This window comes from Canis lupus, chromosome 2 (genome assembly GCF_048164855.1).
Source record: "Canis lupus baileyi chromosome 2, mCanLup2.hap1, whole genome shotgun sequence".
Classification (NCBI taxonomy): domain Eukaryota; kingdom Metazoa; phylum Chordata; class Mammalia; order Carnivora; family Canidae; genus Canis; species Canis lupus.
Genome location: NC_132839.1, coordinates 74,972,825 through 74,991,089, shown reverse-complemented (window position 1 = coordinate 74,991,089; position 18,265 = coordinate 74,972,825). Strand labels below are relative to the sequence as shown.

General features: G+C 43.2%; 1 protein-coding gene across 3 annotated transcripts in view; it reads left to right on the top strand.

The window, feature by feature from the left end:
• Nucleotides 1-18,265, top strand: part of FAM114A1 (family with sequence similarity 114 member A1) — a 68,539-nt gene that overhangs the window by 34,925 nt on the left and 15,349 nt on the right. For all 3 annotated transcript variants that reach the window (XM_072807458.1, XM_072807447.1, XM_072807449.1), the window contains exons 6-8: nucleotides 1,591-1,725; nucleotides 7,314-7,466; nucleotides 13,797-13,917. In XM_072807458.1, coding sequence (XP_072663559.1) covers nucleotides 1,591-1,725; nucleotides 7,314-7,466; nucleotides 13,797-13,917 — 409 coding nt within the window. The remainder of the gene's footprint in view (nucleotides 1-1,590; nucleotides 1,726-7,313; nucleotides 7,467-13,796; nucleotides 13,918-18,265) is intronic.

Genomic DNA, 18,265 nt, shown 5'->3' with positions numbered 1-18,265 from the left:
AATATAGTTGATGTCCAACTTATTCATTCATTCATTTAAAAAGAAAAGTGGTCAGCTGTCACTGTGTACCAGGAGCTATGCTAGATGCTGGGCATATGTTGACAAATAAGACGGCATAACATTCTGGAAGACAGAGACAACTCAACAGGCAAGTACAGTGCAATGCAGGAAGAAGAGAAGGATGTGGACACACATGTGAGGGTATCTTACCCACAATTAGAAAATACCTGCTCTTCTTGAAACTTGAGGTCCTCTAGACTAAGTAGGGTGAATGAAAAGCAGCAAATATGTTTCAGGAGTACATGTCTACAGTGTGGGGTGGATATGGTCAGGGATGGGGAGGAGCACCTTCCTTATCCCTGGTTGTGAGACATGCATTCATCGTCTCCCTGAGCAACAAGGCAGGGCCCTCTGAGTTTGTCTTTAGTACCTCATTTCCTTTCTGTGTTTCCTTCTACCTTCCGATACTTCCTTTTCCAAAGCTCCAGACGCTCCCACCAAAGTCCCTTAATCAAAGTCCCTATGTCCTTCCTTCTCCCATTTTATGCTTTACCAGCGTACTCCCTCATAGGATGTTAAAATAAACCAAATTAGGCAAAAATATAAATTGCTGATGTATCCCATAGTCCTTCTACAATATGTGTGTGTTAAAATCTGTTTTATAGTGTGACTAATTGATTGGCTCCCAAATCTGAAAACAAAGGCTAAGTGTCTGAGATGGAAATGACTACTAAAGCATATTCAGTGAAGTCTAATATTGCTAATGAAGCATTAATTAAGAAGATTAGAAATATATATAGGCAATGATATAATAATGTATATCAATTCATGTAAGGTGGAAAAAACACAGATGTACACATACTATAATTGTAGTTGTCCAGTGGGAGTATCTGGACAGAAGTTGCAAAGAAATGTAAGCAGTTCTATTTATATGAACAGTTTATGTGAGTAAACCTTGGTTGTTGTAATCTTTCTTTTTTAAGAAAAACAATGACTGACAAGAGGATTTGCAACAGGATAACTGTATGATAGAACAGTTTCCAAAGCCAGTGGTATATGGAAATCAACCTGTCTTATTTCATGAATATACTAATTATGGGCGGTTATTACTATTTTCTGAAAGTATGCAAGAGCCATCTGAAACAGCCTAAGGGTCTTACACTCCGAGGCCCTAGATTAAAGAATTCAGTAATTGGCAAGAGTATCTGACATTTTAATAGACTGCTCCAAATAATTCTGTTACTTGGGTTAACATTTTTTCAAACAAAAACAGTAATGGGATCACCTATTAATTTTTTGTCTTAGATACATATCTACTCATACACACAGAGCCAGCAAAATTAATCCCAAATTTGCTTTGGCTTTTCCTAAGCATCCTTTTTAAATAATATCATATATCCTAGAAATTATATGATTTATGCTTTTCCAAGTAAAAGAAAATAGGATTAAGCGAATATTAAATCCCTGATAAGAAAAAATTGTGACTTTATATTGATTTTAATATTTGAAGACGGTGCCATTTAGGAGTTGCTGACTGCTGTGGAATAGCAAAAGGCAAAAACTAATCTCCTGCAATTATCTCATCTGCAGGGTAAAAGTGTCTTAACGGGCGGTCTTGACGCTTTGGAATTTATCGGTAAGAAAACCATGAATGTCCTTGCGGAGAGTGACCCAGGCTTTAAGCGGACCAAGACACTCATGGAGAGAACCGTTTCCTTATCACAGGTGGGATTATATACTTTTGCAACGTTTTCTTTCAGTCTGTAAAATAAATATATTTTATTCATCTTTTTAAATAGGTATTTTAAAGCACATGACTTAAATTCAAATAACATAGGATAGTAGAGAATGAAAATTGAGTTTCTAATACACCTCTTTCCCCAGCCACTTGGTTTCTCATGGGAGATAAACACTGTTAAGAGCTTCTTATGGATTCTGTTGAAATTATCATAAAACTATAGATACGGGCATGCGTACGTGTGTTCATGCAATAGAGGTACAGATACACACATATCTACCTTTTCAGACAAACGGTAGCATACTAACCACACTCTTTTGTACCTTGCTTTATTTATTTAATGATTTCTTGAAGATTATTACGTTTTTGCCATTTGTCTCAGTCCACCCAGGCTGCTTTAACAGAGTACTATAGACTGGGTGTCTTACAAGCAACAAACACTGATTTCTCACAGTTCTGGAGGCTGGGAAACCCAAAATCAAGGTACTGGCCGATTCCGTGTCTGGTGGTGGCCCATTCTGGTTCATAGACAGCTGTCTTCTTGCTATGTCCTCACATGGTAGAAGGGGCAAGGAGCTCTGCGGGGGTTTCTTTTATCAGGACACTAATCCCATTCATGAGGGCTTCACTCTCGACCTAATCCCCTCCCAAAGACCCCACCTCCAAATACCATCATGGCGGTTAGATCTCAACATAAGACTTCGGGGGAGACACAAGCCTTCAGTTTATAACACTATTGTAGGAACACCTGGGTGGCTAAATGGTTGAGCATCTGCCTTTGGCTCAGGTCATGATCCCCAGGTCCTGAGATCAAGTCCTGCATTGGGCTTCTTGTGGGGGACCTGCTTCTTCCTCTGCCTATGTTTCGGACTCTCTCTCTGTGTCTATCATGAATAAATAAATTAAATCTTAAATACACACACACACACACACACACACATATATATAAAACACTATTGTGTGTATTCCCACTCTACCACTTTCTAGTTACATGACCTTGTGCTGGTTACTTAACCCTTCTGTGTCCTGGTTTGTTCATCTATACAGTGGTTATAACATCAATACCTACTGATAGCTTTGAGGTAAGGATTAAATAAGTTCACATAGTACCTGACTCTTAGCAAACACTCAGGAGTGCTTGTTATTGTTATTGTCATTACACGTCAATATAATAGTTGGAAATGGTATCTCATTGGAATTTTAATTCATAGTCCTCTTACTATGTGCAAGGATGAGGTTCTCACACGTCCAGCTTTAAAGTTTTCCAGCCCTCCTTGAGAAATATGATATGAGGAATTGAATCTATGGGGCGCCTGGCTGGCTCAGTCAGTAGAGCATGCGATTCTTGATCTTGGGGTCATGAGTTGAAGCCCTACATCAAATGTAGGGCTTACTTAAAAAAATAGAAAAGGATTTAATCTGTGTTTTCCTTACTTATAGTAGTCAAGTAAATTAAAAATAGTATTTCTCTTATTTTTTAAGTATAAAACCCTAATACTGAACTTACTTTTATAGACGGCACATGCCCTGTTCATATTCCAGAGTACAAGCACACCACCCATCCCCTTCCTCCCTAGCGGTCAGATACACCTCAGTCCTTGCCTTCCTAAAATCAAGAGCAGCTGATATGGCCCTGGATTTTGTAAATTTTACAGGCCGGACAAACACATCTTCTCACGGCTCAGTCCCAAGAAGCCACTAAGGAGCTATCACTGACATCATGTTAGTGGCAGTTCCTGAAAGGGTTTGGTCTTAAACTGTTTCCTCTTGTCTCTTCCGGAAAAACACTCACATAACCACTCTGATATTATAGCTCAGGTCAGAACTTGGCGGGATCATCTAAACCACTACCCTACTGATCCTTAAAAAGAAAACAGATTTATATGAATCAGGTCATTAATAGTAGATGTTGCAAAAAACCAAAAGCAAAACAAAAAAACTAACCCCCGAGGATCAGTGTGACTGAGACCAAAAAAAGGTCTATCTTTTGCTCCTACGATGTGAGTGTTCCTATTCAGGGACTCTCTAGGCAGCCTTTTTTCTGAACTCCTATCCTGTGGCTCCTCCATCCTAAAATTTTTTACTTCTACTCTCACAGAGAGGGGAAGGTAGGATGGAGAGGGCTAGATGGGACAATGGAGGACTTTACCCTCATTCCTTTGGCCAAAACTTATCGCAGGATCTACCTAATTCAACTCAGGCGGGCTGAGAAATATAGTTTAGCCATGTGTCTAGGAGGAAGAGGGTATTTGGTGAGCTTGTAGGAATATTTTTTGTCACAGACTTTATATTTACATAAAATTTATATATACATATATACGATATATTATATATCACATGTATGAACATATAAGCATTCATATGTATACATAAATAAGTATATGTGAATATGTATAAATTTGATTCTAGTTGAGAAGCTGTATGGGAAAAATGTGACCTAGTCCAGAGACTGGCTAACTGTACTCTTCTTTGGTTTCAATCTATACACCTATAAAATGGAGAATTGGATGTGGTCAGCTTCCCAGATAACTGTAGGTTTGGGGCCACTTTCACAATTTTTATCAGGCTATTGCTAAAAACTAAGTAGCAACACTCATGTAAATACGTCACCTGAGAATCCACACTAGCCATCTGCAGTGTTTATTCCCATCACACATTGGAAAAGTGCAACGAGTATGATATACATTCTGGGGCACACTTGAGCATGGCATCTCTAATTCCCCTGCCTTGCTGAAACTGGATCACCACAATACTACTGACTCCATTCTCCTTCCAAACAGTAAGTTTTCATTCATTTATTCATTCATTCATTCCACAGATGCATTTCGAATGTCCACTCCGTGCCAGGCACTGTTCCAAGCACTTGAGATACATCAGGAGCCAAAATAGATTAAAATCCCTGTCCTTAAGGAGTTTTCATTACAGCTAGGAGAGACAAACAGACCATCAACATTATCTAGTATTTTAAAACATGATTGAGTGCTGTGGAAAAAAAAAGAAAAACTAGAGCAGGAATGTGGGAGTGAGGAGGCAGGTTAAGTATTAAATTGGATTGTGAGAGGATGTCATGGAGATAACATTTGAGCAAATAATTGAAGGAGATCAGGGGCTTGACCATGTTGAAATCTGAGTGATGCACATTCCATGCCATGAGAACAGCTTGTGCAAAGGCCCTGAGGCAAGACTGTCTAGTGTGGACAAGGAACAAGGACGCTACATGGTGGGAGAGGAGTGAGCCGGGAGGAGAGCTGTTACAGATGAGGCTAGAGTGGTAATGGAGAACAGGTCATGGCAGATCCTGGAGGGCATTTGTAGGGACTTTGGGTTTTGCTGTTAATGAAATGGGGAACACGTTACAGCATTTCCGAAAGAGGAGTGATGAGCTCTGACTGTAACAGGATCATTCTAGTTACTGTGTTGAGGACAGACTGGGTGTGGGAAGGGCCCAGGGCAAGGAGACCAGGTGGAGAGAGGGTGTCCCAGCCCAGGCTCTCCCAGAAGTAGAGGCCAAGGTGGCCTTAACGCGTGAGGATTTCATTAGGGGAAATGCAAAGAAAGGAAATGGAGGTGGGGGGTAAGAAGGTCGGGGGGTCCCTCAGATCAAGATGCTAGCCTGGCCCCAGAGAGGGGCAGAGGTCAGGAGATGAGATGGAAGCGCCCAAGGTGCCCGTGTCCTCAGGAAGGCCCAGCAGAGCCCTGGGACAGTCCGTGAGCTGAAGGCGCTGACAGAGGGGTCCCCATCTGCCAGGACGGCTCCCCGCAGTGTCCCCGCTGCCCTGGGACTGGATCAGGGAGCGCGCCCTGGTGCCGGTGGAGCATCCAGGCCCCGGGCATCCCCCCGCATCCTTGGGGCCAGGGCTATTACCTGAGCAGGAGGAAGCCGTGGCGAATGCAAATTCCGGGGAGATTCTGGAAGGTCCCCCCAGACTGCCCAATGGAGGGAACGCGGGGTGTGACATACGGAGGCAGCAAGAGCGCCTCCTGGGTCATCAGCCCGAGCCCTGGCGGGACGAAGCTGTCACCCCTGACTTCGGGAGCTCTGCTGGGATTTTCCGCATCCACACGACATAACCAGGGGCACCCGAGGTGTTCCTACACCAGCTCCCGGAACTGGCCCCTTGTCCTGTCCCCGTGGCACAGGGTCCCCGCCCCCTCCGGAGGGGCCCACAGGTGCAAGTCTGCAGAGCTGCCCAGAGGCGGGAAGACTCCCACGCCAGAGCCGCTCCTGTGCTCAGCCCATCTCCCCTGGAAAGCCGGTTCTTCTCCAGGCAACCTTAATTTCCCTGCAGCTTTTTCAAGGGCATCAGAATCCCTGCAGAGCGACCTTTCCTCCCCCTTCGCTTCATCCCTTCCCCTCGGTCCCAAAGCCCAGGTTTAGAGATGGGAGTTGTCGTAGGGAAAGGAAGCGATTTCAGTGTCCAGTTGTCTCGTTTTTACCACCATCGCGGAGCCAGAAAGATCAGTGGGAACAGTGGGGTTTTATTGCTAAGTGTTAAAAAAACCCCAGTGGTAATTTGACGAGGTTGTTTTGAAAACTTTAAAATTCAGAGCTTGTGCGTATTTAGTCTTAAAGACCGACAGAGGGGAGAATTCTTTCTGCAGCCCAGGGAGTTTTTGGCTACCAGCCTCAGGAACCCAAAAGGAGAAGGAGCTTGATTGTTTTATTGACCCACAGTAAAAACCACAGTCTGTTCTCCCATTGATCTTTCCCTTGTGAACTTGTGGCGGCCACTGTGTTTATGGCGTTCTCCTTAGATACTAAAGAACCCTATAAACACAATGCCCAGTAAACTTAATGAGGAACCAAATAAAAGATGCTTAGAATCACAGAAAGCAAAGGCAGGAAATTGGGATTGACTGAGGGACTCGTGTTCATTTTGTTCTCTTTATGTCATCAACAAAAAAGAAAACTGGAGAAAAATTTTGATCAGCATGGAGAGGGATGCCGTTCACAGTCATCCTTCTCAAGAACTGATAAGCTCCTATTCTTGTTTATACTCAGTACCTGATGAGGAATGCATGATGAGTTTATATTTTATTAATTTTTTTCATCAAAGATGGTTAATAACCACGCACATAAAATTTTCAAAATAATGTTAACTCAGATCAAAGCAGACCAGCATGTGGCTGCTCTGAGGTCGTCCTGGGTGCAGAAGTTGCAATGAACCCTGTCACAATAGATGAGACTTTCCCGGTGCACATCAATTTGCTCATTATGGAAAATTTGGGTATTTTAGAAGATAAGAAAATCACACACATGGAAAACACTTTGGCGGAAAGCATTGTTCGCTCAGCTTCTGTGTTGCTTCTTTCCAATCCTGTTCCCAGGCAGAGAATTTTTGCTTTGTTTTGTTGCATACATAATGAACATGTAAAATTTGAAGTGGAATATTATGTAAAAATTGTCGGTAGAGTCAATGAAAGAATCATTTTGTTAGAAATTCCCAAGCGACTAAAACCTACTCTTCACAAATACAAAGCCAGCCCTCATCTCCTCCTACGTCTTACACAGGAAATGAGTAAGCGCTCATTACGAGCACGATCTAGTGCACAAACATTGTGTGTATTTCTGCAGATGTTAAGGGAAGCCAAAGAGAAAGAGAAACAGAGACTGGCCCAGCAGCTCACGGCCGAGAGGACTGCACACTATGGGATGCTGTTTGATGAGTATCAAGGTTTGTCACACCTGGAAGCCCTGGAAATTCTATCCAATGAAAGTGAAAGCAAGGTATGGTCACTTGAAACACCATGTTCACCAATGTGTTTTCTTACACACAAAAGAAACAAGAAAATCTGCCATTAAAATATCTCATTTTTAGGACCTCATGAGTATTGTGCTAGGGTTACAAATATTATAAAGCCTGATGACTCCCACATGCTCCATATTATTTCCTCTCTGTGCTGTGCTATGACCCCGCCCCAGCCCCGAAGAGGGCCAGCAAAATAAAAGTGATCCTTACCCCCAGGCCAGGTCACCACTTCCACCCAGTGAAAACAAAGCATCGAGGTTTCTTCCAGACTGCAAAGTTTTGGGGTTTTATGGGCTAGGTAATGATTTATTCACCTGTTTGTTAAATTGCCTGCACAAAGAGCAGGATCATCTTACTGGGAGTTAAAGTTCTTTTTGAGACTGTTCCTAAACAGAAACCTGGGAATTTCCTAACAGCCCTGACCATTCACATTCCCCCATTGGGATCTCAAGAAGCAGAACAGAAATAACAGAAATCAGCAGAGTTTGGAGATTTTTTTTTTTTTTCAAGTATCTATGTGGGAGGGAGGGTTATTTAGCAAATACTCACATGGTACTTATATAGTCACTCTTGTAAGCAGTTTAAAACTATTATTCCTGTATATACAGCTCTTCTGTGTGGATGTCAGGCTGACTATACTCTGGGGTATTTTTCCAGTAGAAACCACAGGCCAGCACCCTCTGAGCCTTCTGGGAGAGGCTCTGGGTCATCTTGGTGACATCGCTGGAGGGAAGCAAGCCCTCCGGTGAGAAGAGGAAATTGGAAGTGAGCTTTAGAACAGAGAAGTGATTTTTTACTCTCTCTCGGCCACATCCTCTAAGTTTGGACTTTAAAGGGTTGAGACATTCTTGATGCCCACCTAGGCAGGGAAAAATGGCATCTGCCATGCAACAGGCAACTAAGAACCAAACAGGATGGAAATCCCCCTCCCTCCAGATTACTGAGTTACTATCTGTGTTTATTTCCTCGTGTTATCCTGGAGTCATCAGTGACAGTCTTCCAGTTAAACTGTTAAAGGGTAATTTTTTAAAAAACAAAATCATACCTCATATACAGATACAAAATGCACACGAATTAAAGAATTTGTTTAGCCCCTTCATTAAATGAAGGAAGTAGATGTTACAAGTGGTTCAAGGGAAAAAGCCAACGCGCACATTTGTATGGAGTAGAGCAATTTTGCAGTGCATGTGCAAATGGGCATAAACCTCGTTTTTCCACAGGAGGTGAGGTTGCCCCTCTGCCTCCGGAATCTATTCACATGTCTGTGGACAAGAATTATTTTGCACTGCTATCAGCTAGCTACAATCTAAAGAGTTGTGAAATTGCTCCCATAGACTCAGATAATCGGTAACGTATGCTCTAAAAAATGCAGTTTTCCACGGAAGCGTAAATTGTTCCTCCAAAAGCTGGGTTTTGAGTCAGACATTATGTGATCAAATATTCCTCAGTAGCTGCATGATTTTGGACCCCTCTCACTTCAATCTCCTTATCCAGGAAATGGGAATAATAATAAAACCTGTCTCATAGGAATATTAAAAGAATTCAATGAGGTAATCCATGTGAAGCCAGTTGCAGCTTGCTTAGTACATAAATTCTCAACAAATGTTAGCTACCTTTTTATACATATATGTATATGCAATGAATAATGTCGATGACATCTTATTTTTACATGCATCCTTATGTTTTATATGTGTGTGTGTGTGTTGTTATTATTAAAAACATGACAGGCATGCATGGTGCCTTGAAGTTATCATGCTGGTAGAGCGATTCCACTCTGGTGGGGTCTGTTACAGGTCTCATCTGGGAGAGTTCCAGGTTCCTGGAAAAGAGCCCCAAAGGACTGATGTTGCTAGGAAGGGGGTTGGGTCCCTGGAGGGATGCATTCCCCTCTGTCTGCACACTGCTCCTGCAAGCTTTGCTTCCTTTCCCCCAGCCTGGAGATTTTTGTAGTATTCATGGTAAGGAATGCAGAATGTTTTCTTGGATTAGTAACGATAGTTACCGGGTGCTATAATAAACAAGTCCTAAAAATGTATGGGTCAAAACCAGTAGGAGTTATCCTCAGTTCTGTAACAGTCCAAGATGGGATTGCCTGGTCATCAGAAGGCTTTCTTGCCTTAGGGATTCAGGGGCCAGGCTCTGTCCATTTTATGTCTCCCCTCGACTCATCCAGATGTTCACAGGCTCCTGGCCAGAATACAAATGGAGACTCCTGCTGGGGTTGTCAGATTTAGCAAATAAAAACACAGGATGCCAAGTGAAACTTCAACTATTTATAAACATTAGATACTTTTTTAGTGTAAATATGTCCTGTGCAATATTTGGGACACACTCTCATACTAAGATAATATTCATTTTTTTATCTAGAATTGTTTATCTAGAATTAAAATTTAACTAGACCTCCTATACATACCAAATACTTTCAAGTTAAAGGACTTTTGGGGTACCTGGGTGACTCAGTTAAGTGTCCCTTCGGCTCAGGTCATGATCCCGGGGTCCTGGGATCAAACCCTGCATTGGATCCCTGCTCAGGGAAGAGTCTGCTGCTTCTCCCTCTCCCTCTGGCACTCCCCCTGCTTGTGCTCACATGCTCTCGCTCTCTCTCAATCTCTCTGTTAAATAACTAAATAAAAATCTTTTTTAAAAAAGTTAAGAGGACTTTTGAAACAAGCTGTTAAAGAATATATTATAATGACTTTGAAAATCAGATTCCCATCTAGAATTCTCAAACTCCTCACGTTTCCATGCCACCCTCCTCCTGCTCTTATCCCTTTATTTCCAGCTGTCTCTCACTTCAAGGAGCTTTATGTGCACATGTGAGGATGCCCTGGTTTACGCTGTACCTGCAGCCCTGCAAACAGCCACCTCTTAGCCATCCTTTAGACCTAGGGATGCACCCTCCAGTGGATGGTCCCAACACAAGGAGCACAGCCTGGCAAGAGATCCATACAGGCTATGGAAGGGTAACTTTAGTAACATTAGTACTGGGCACATCCCTTTGGGCCTGTGGCCTCCCGTATGTCTGGGTCACCATCCTCTAGAGCCTCCTTGTCATCTTTATTCATCTTTATCCTACCAGTGTAAGGACAGAAGTGTAGAGGGTACACTCCCATTTTTTAAAAATATTTGTTTAGTTTTAGAAAGAAATAGAGCATGAGCAGGAGGGGCAAAGGGAGAGGGAGAGAGAATCCCAAGCAGATGCCCCACCTAGTGTGAAGCCTGTTGCGGGGCCCGATCTCACAACCTTGAGATCATGACCTACCAAGAGTTGGACACTCAATCAATGCACCACCTAGGTGCTCCTCAGTCCCATTTTTTAAATTTTTATTTATTTATTCATGAGATAGAGAGAGAGAGAGAGGCAGAGACACAGGCAGAGGGAGAAGCAGGCTCCATGCAGGGAGCCCGATGTGGGCTCAGTCCCAGTTTTTAAGAGCTTTGGCCCAAAAATGATACACATCACCTCTGTTGACATTTCATTGGCTAAAACTGACACACTGTATGGAAATATAAGGAATTACTATCATTGCTATTCTAGGAGATTGATTCTAGGAACAGGCATGGCAATGTGGTACACTATAACTCTTAAGAAAACACCTGATAATTTTTATTGCTATTATACTCAATAGCTAACAAAAAAAGTAAACAAGAGTCTTCAAAATGGCGCCCCATGCTCCATTTCAGGGAAAAGATTGACAAGGCAGACTGTCTATCCTTGTGTTCCCGGCAACACTTAGCACTGTGCCAAGCATCTAGTCAGCATTCTATGAATATTTATTGAGGAGTGCATGATTATTTATTATTGGATGAAGTAAAGACTCATTGCTCATTACCTTGGCATTAATGCAGTGATCTAGAAGGAAGCAAAAGAGATACTGTGGCAGAAAGATGCTGACAATAGAGTCCTGTGCTAAAAAGAACCCCACCCAGTGGATGCCCAAAGCATAAAACCCCAGTGCATTCCCTCCCAGAGGGTGGCTACCCTCCAGAAGACATGGGGAAATCATAATATCCCACATGTGTATATACATTTTCACTAGTTTTGTGCTCAAGCATGTGTTCAATAATTACCTTTTAATTTTACTCTTAGAAAACTAATGTTTAGAAAATATATCTGAAGTATTGGAATCTGAGCACCTGGGTGGCTCAGTCAGTTAAGTCTTTTTTTTTTTAAAAAGTTCTTTTTTTTTAAAGATTTTATTTATTCATGAGAGACACAGACACAGGCAGAGGGAGAAGCAGGCTCTCCGTGGGGAGCCCACTGCGGGACTGGATCCCAGGACCCCAGGATCACACCCTGAGCCAAAGGCAGACGCTCAACCACTGAGCCACCCAGGTGTTCCTAAGCATCTGCTTTTAGTTCAAGTCATGATCCCGAGGTCCTGGGATTGAGCCCACATTGGGCTCCCTGCTCGGTGAGGAGTCTGCTTCTCCCTCTCCCTCTGCCTGCTGTTCCCCCTGCTTGTGTTCTCTCTCTGTCAAATAAAATCTTAAAAACTAGTCATTATGAATATTTAAAAATAGTAATAAAGTGTAGGACTCTGCTGTGGGCCTATCTAGGACACTGAGACCTAATCATGAGTATATGAGCTGAAAAGAAGGTTCTGGAAGGGTCAGAGCAAAAAGGCACGGTGGCAGCCATCAGGCTGAGAGCATTAGCTTGCACCTGCTGAACTCTATAACTAATGGGTTTTGTGTTGATGACTTCCTGCTAAGCTTCTCCTGAGCCTCCTTGCCGATTGCATTATGCCCTGGTGATATTCATTACAATTTTTAGGAAAATGGTGCCTGGCATCCCTGATTCCCTCTCTGACTCTCTCCTTGTCCTGATGTGTGAATCTAGTACCATCATGAATATTAAAACATATTCCAAAGAGCATGCGGCTCCTCTGCTGGCTCTCCCTCCAGAGCAGGTGTTTGACCTGCAGAATGAAAACATAAAAACCTTACTACTTTACGGATTTTTTTAAAGAGTTTATTTATTTATTTGACAGAGAGTACATGAGAGCACAAGCAGAGGGAGTGGCAGGCAGAGGGAGAGGGAGAAGCAGGCTCTCCGCTGAGCAGGGAGCCCAATGGCGGGACTTGATCCCAGGACCCGGGGATCATGACCTGAGCCGAAAGGCAGCTGCTTAACCGAGTGAACCACCCTGGCACTCCTATGTAGAGTCCAACTTCACTTTTTATATGGTTCTCCATGTGCTCTGGCCACCTTGGAAATTCATATCAGTCTTTAGATTCACAGAGGATGACTGGCCAGGCGTGCAAGTAATTTTTAAGTGTTTACAGAGGACAGTTTCCAGAGAAGGGCTCTGAAGACCATAAGCAGCAAGGATGTCAGTTCACACCTTACCCTCTGAGGACTCTCCCTGCCCGCCCTGTCGCCCCCCTAAGGAGAACTGAGGTTCCCTCCTGGTGCCCTGTTACCACTCCACTCACCCCTGACACGGCGGTTAGCAGCTACCCTGGGCCTCCCACCTCCCGCCTGCAAGATCTCTGAGGAGAAAAATGTGTCTCGTGTGTTTTTGTGACCCCGGTTCCAGAACCCACGTGTAGCAAGTGTATATGTATGCGTATCTGTATACATAAAACATTTCTTTATGTGTTTGTTTACACGTATATGTATTATATATACGCATATGTTCACATTATTATATATATACATAATATGTATGTAATTTCTTGACCTTCACTACAAGCACTTTTCTTTAAGTTTATTTTTTTCTTAGTAATCTCTGCAGCCAACGTGGGGCTTGAACTCACCACCCCGAGATCAAGAGTTGCATGCTCTTCCCCTTGAGCCGGCCAGGCATGCCTACAAGTACTTTTAAGTACATTATTTCATTTAACCCTCAAAATAACCTTACAGGGTAGATGCTATGCTGTTAGTCCTCATTTTACAGATAAGGAAGGAAAGGTCAATAAATTACCCGAGGGCGCACAAGTCACAAGTGAGGGGCTCCTATTTGAATTCAGAGTTGACAGCCCGCGTGTTTTTAACCACGAGGCCAGAAGGGCCACCACCACTATTTATTCAGCCGCTGCTGTGTGCACCTGTGGAATGTGTCTCATGTTCGCTGTTTGATTTTCCTCACAGAGGATCACAACGAAGAGTAGATCGCACTTGAAAATTTTAAAAACTGAGGCCCAGGGAGCTTATGGAACTCAGCCCATTCAACTCGGCCTCGCCCCAACCCCCCCGTCCCCCACCGATCGCCTCAGTCCTGGGAGAACCGGGGACAGCTGGACGTAAACATGATTAACAGGAAGAAATGATGACAGTGATGCTGACCTATTTCTTTTTTCAGGTTCAGTCATTTTTAGCATCACTCGATGGAGAGAAGCTGGAACTCTTAAAAACTGACCTAATTTCCATTAAAGACATCTTTGCAGCCAAAGAATTAGAGAATGAAGACACTCAAGAACAAGGTAAAGGAAAATAAGCAGTGAAACAGCCAAACAAGCTGTTAATAAAGATCGCCCTCTGAACAGGGCAGGATTTCATTCAAGTGCTCCTCCTCCTCTCCTCCCCACACTCTGTGCACCTGCTCTTCTGACAGGAGCAGGCCACGTAGATCTATCATCCTCTCTCCTGACAGAAGCATCTTTATTGCTGTGGTGGGTGGCACAGTTCCTGGCACATCACAGGCGTGCAGTACACACAGAGGGTCGAACGAACCGAGATTGCGGTGGGCCGAGCCAGGCCCTGATGACTAGAGCTTATGCTCTGAGATCTAACTTTTTTATCTGCATGCGGTGAGCAGGTCTCTCAATGGATTTCTTTTTATGTTTTTTTTTTTTTTAAAGATGTTATTTACTTACTCATGAGAGACACACACACACAGAGAGAGAGGCAGGGACACAGGGAGAGGGAGAAGCAGGCTCCATGCAGGGAACCCAATGCGGGACTCGATCTTGGGACTCCAGGATCACACCCCGGGCCAAGGCATTGCTCAACCGCTGAGCCACCCAGGCGTCCCTCTCAATGGATTTCTTGTTACATTCTTCTTACTATGTTTCACTTATATGCGTAGGAATTAAGGTGTATTTGTAAGTGGCCTGCTGTCCACCTAGAAAGTGGGGTTCTGACAATGGCACCCAGGGCCTTGGGGTGTGATGTGTCAGATTGTCAGACACTGCATTGAGCCAGGTGCATGCCCCTGAGAATCCTCCAGCCACCCAATGGCCGGACCCCAAGGAGACCAGGACCTGTTTTGTCTTCCCTGAGAGGGGAAAAAGAGTTTTCAAAGTTAGACATGCTTAAGACTTACTTGAGGTTGGGCACCTAGCTGGCTCAGTGGTTGAGCATCTGCCTTCAGTGCAGATCATGATCCTGGGGTCCTGGGATCGAGGTCCGCATCAGGCTCCCTATAGGGAGCCTGCTTCTCCCTCTGCCTATCTCTATGCTTCTCTCTCTGTCTCTTATGAATAAATAAATTTTTACAAAAAAAGAGTTATTTGAGGTTGCCCATTTAGGAACAGAAGATAGCAAAACCTTTGCTGTGTACAAGGAGAGTGATTTCTTACTGGTATTATCACCTACCCCTGCAACCACAATTGTTTGAATCATGCTGACACACAGGTCAACCATGGACACACAAGGCTGGCTTCTCCTAGGACTGTCTCAAAGGTCCATTTGAAACATTTTCACCACTAATTGGCTGCATTGGCCTAGAGCAAGTTATATAACCTTTCCGAAACTCATTATCTGCACCTATAAAACAGAGACACTGATGCATATTCCCCAAGGCTATTGTGGGGCTCAGATTAGATAACGTATGTAAAGGTATATTGTACAGAGCTTGGCACACAGAACTGCTCAAAAATGTGAGCTGGTATTGTTATTTCAAGTGCTAAAACAAGGTGGGGAAAATAGCAAAAGTACGATAAACCATAGCTTTTATTTACGATTGTACTTGCTGTTAACCACACGCAGAGTACCGATCATGCTCATTCATCCCAGTTGAGTAGCTGGAAGTGTCTTTGTGTCCAGGTGTGTTGCATCCCTTTAATCGAAGCTCAACCTGGAGAGCCAAGTGCTTCAGCCTCAACGCTCAGGGCAAAATTATTCTAAGCATTTGCAAACTGTTATTTAAATACCATCTCCGGCTTTAGTCTCCCATACTGACCTTATGTGCCTTCAGTGTAATGAGATTTATGCTCATTGCATCAAAATAGAAGACTCAATTATACTGAAGAATAGACAGAGGCCAATAGCAAAGAGGCTGTTGGAGAATAATGTTTTGGGGCATTTGTGTGTTTCACAAGAGTCACAACGGATGACAGCCTCTGTTTTAATAATGAGAAACTAAGACGCCAGCCACCAGAGTTCATACAGGTATTATTATGGGCCCATGGTGAACCAGTAGAGCTGCCTGTTTTCCAGAGTAATGATCACCCAAAAAGATCCAGGTAATTTTTCTTTGGTTTCCTGATTTTTAAGGGAGACCTTGATCCTATAGGGTGTGTCATTCAGAAAGGGTAAAAAGATCCCAGATTTCTCCTAACATCCAAGCAATAGTGTTGCCAGTGCAAGTCATCCCCAGCTAGCACAATTTCTTAGAGAGGAACCTTGATTCAATACTTCTAAATAGAAAATGTTACTACATCTGATGTGTTCCAGTCTTAATATAGAGCCTCAGTAAATTGGGATTTTTTTTTTTCATATGACAAAAAAAAAAAAATTGAAGTTGTGAACAGCATGCTTAAATGGTAGACTGGTCTTTTCTTAAGTGACAGTACCCTGTTATCTCCCAGAACATTTCCATTTTCCCAAAGGGCATCTCCAGATTATCAAAACACTATTAATTTTAATTAGCTTAGTTTAATAAATAAATGTCAAACACGTAAAGAAAAACTGGGAGGGAAGAATAGCAGGGTTGTCATTAAATCAATCCAATTAGGATAGTGTGACAACTCCAGAGGTGGAGGGATTATCTAAAAGCTATAAAGAGGAATCTCATCAGTGGGGGTGAGCAGACAAGCCAGGAGGAAAACTCGGGGAGAAACCAGAGCATTTTCATCCATTGTTTTTTCTTGTAAGCATTTACCTTTCTAAAAGCCTCTTAACACCTTAATAATTCATTTGCAAGTGTTGGAAAAATGCAACAAACTGTCATTTTTAGATAAACTCCATATCGGGCTCCTCTGCATTTGATAGCGTTAGCTAATGATCTGCAGGTTTGTCTTTCCAGCAGCATGTAATTTTATCACACTGCCATGGGTCTCTAATTTGGTTTACCACTGTTGTGAAGAGATTTTAAGAGGCTATTTTCTATTTTTATTGCCTTGGTGAAGATCTGGACCATATGTACGAACCAAGAGCTGTAGTTATAGGTATTCTTTATTGCAACTTTGTTTATCATCTGTTCTTATCCACTTCCATTTTTTTCCTGTGACTTTTTTCCCTAAAATCTTTGCTAAAAGTTTGCTAAAAGTTAAAACCTTTCTGTTTTATAGAATGTACATTTTTAAAATATTTATTTATTCATGAGAGACACACAGAGAGGCAGAGACATAGACAGAGGGGGAAGCAGGCTCCCTGCGGCGAGCCCGATGCAAGATTCGATCCCAGGACCCCGGGATCACAGTCTGCGCTGAAGGCAGACACTCAGCCATTGAGCCATCCAGGTGCCCCCCAAATGCACATTCAAAAGCTGGAGCTATACAGAGTCCTGGCATCCTAATTTATTGGTGATGATTCCCCAATATTTTTAATCTCTCAGTGTTTATATCTTTGTAGCACATAACAATATAGTTAGATAAAACTAGTGTTGACAAAATACTTTCACATTTGTTGTATGATTTGATCCTTACAACAGTGCTACAACTGAGATGGGTGGGTTTTATTAGCCTAAATTTACAGGAGGGTGTGGAAGCTGCGAAGACCCATGAGTAGCCCCTCCAGGCCACAGAGTCTCTGAATACAGGAGCTGGGGTTAAAACCCACACCTAAGCCAGGGCTCTTTCTGCCCTGCAGCGTTGCCTCATACAGAATGAGAAGGACCAAGCAGTTTGGGAATGAGACCTAGGCCATGCTGCCCAGATATGTCCCTGCCCCCTCTTACTTTGCCTGCTTAGAGAGGAAGAGACTAAGACCTCTGCCCAGCAGAGAGAGTGTCTCAGCTTTGTGTGTGTGTGTCTCTCTCTAGTCCTCCATCTCTACTTCTTTTACAAGTAGCTAATGCCTTCTCATTCTTGAAGACTAGGTTCAGGTATCATCGTCTCCAGGAAGCCTTCTTAACACCCCTCTGAGGACAAGATTCAATACTGGAAAAGCCTCCTCAATCAGTGCACTTACCTCTTTGGATTATAATGATTTGCTAGTGTCCCCTTCATCCTGAACAAAGACAGCCATCTCTCTCCCTCCACCCCCAAGGCACACACCTCTCTCCCCCCCACTGCCCCCCTGAGCAAGCCCAGGAACACAGCCTCCTGGACTTTGCACTGGTGAAGCCTCTGGCTGGAAATCTCTTCCTGCACCCCATCCGGTGTTGCTCACCTCTCTCCTTCATCAGGTCATTACTCAAATGGCACCTTGTCAGTTGCCCACTTGCTTTCCAAACCCATCCCTGTTCCTCTTCCTTGGCTTATGCTTCTCCACAAAACGTATCACCTGACATATATGTCTTACTTCTCTATTCTATTTATTAATCTGCCTTCCCCCCTGAGGTTATATGGATTCAAGGTGATAATAAACGGATTAAGCCAAATGTTTTGAACAAAGACCTACAGGTTACCCTGGCTATCTTCACGGGCTGCTAATTAGCCTTTTGTC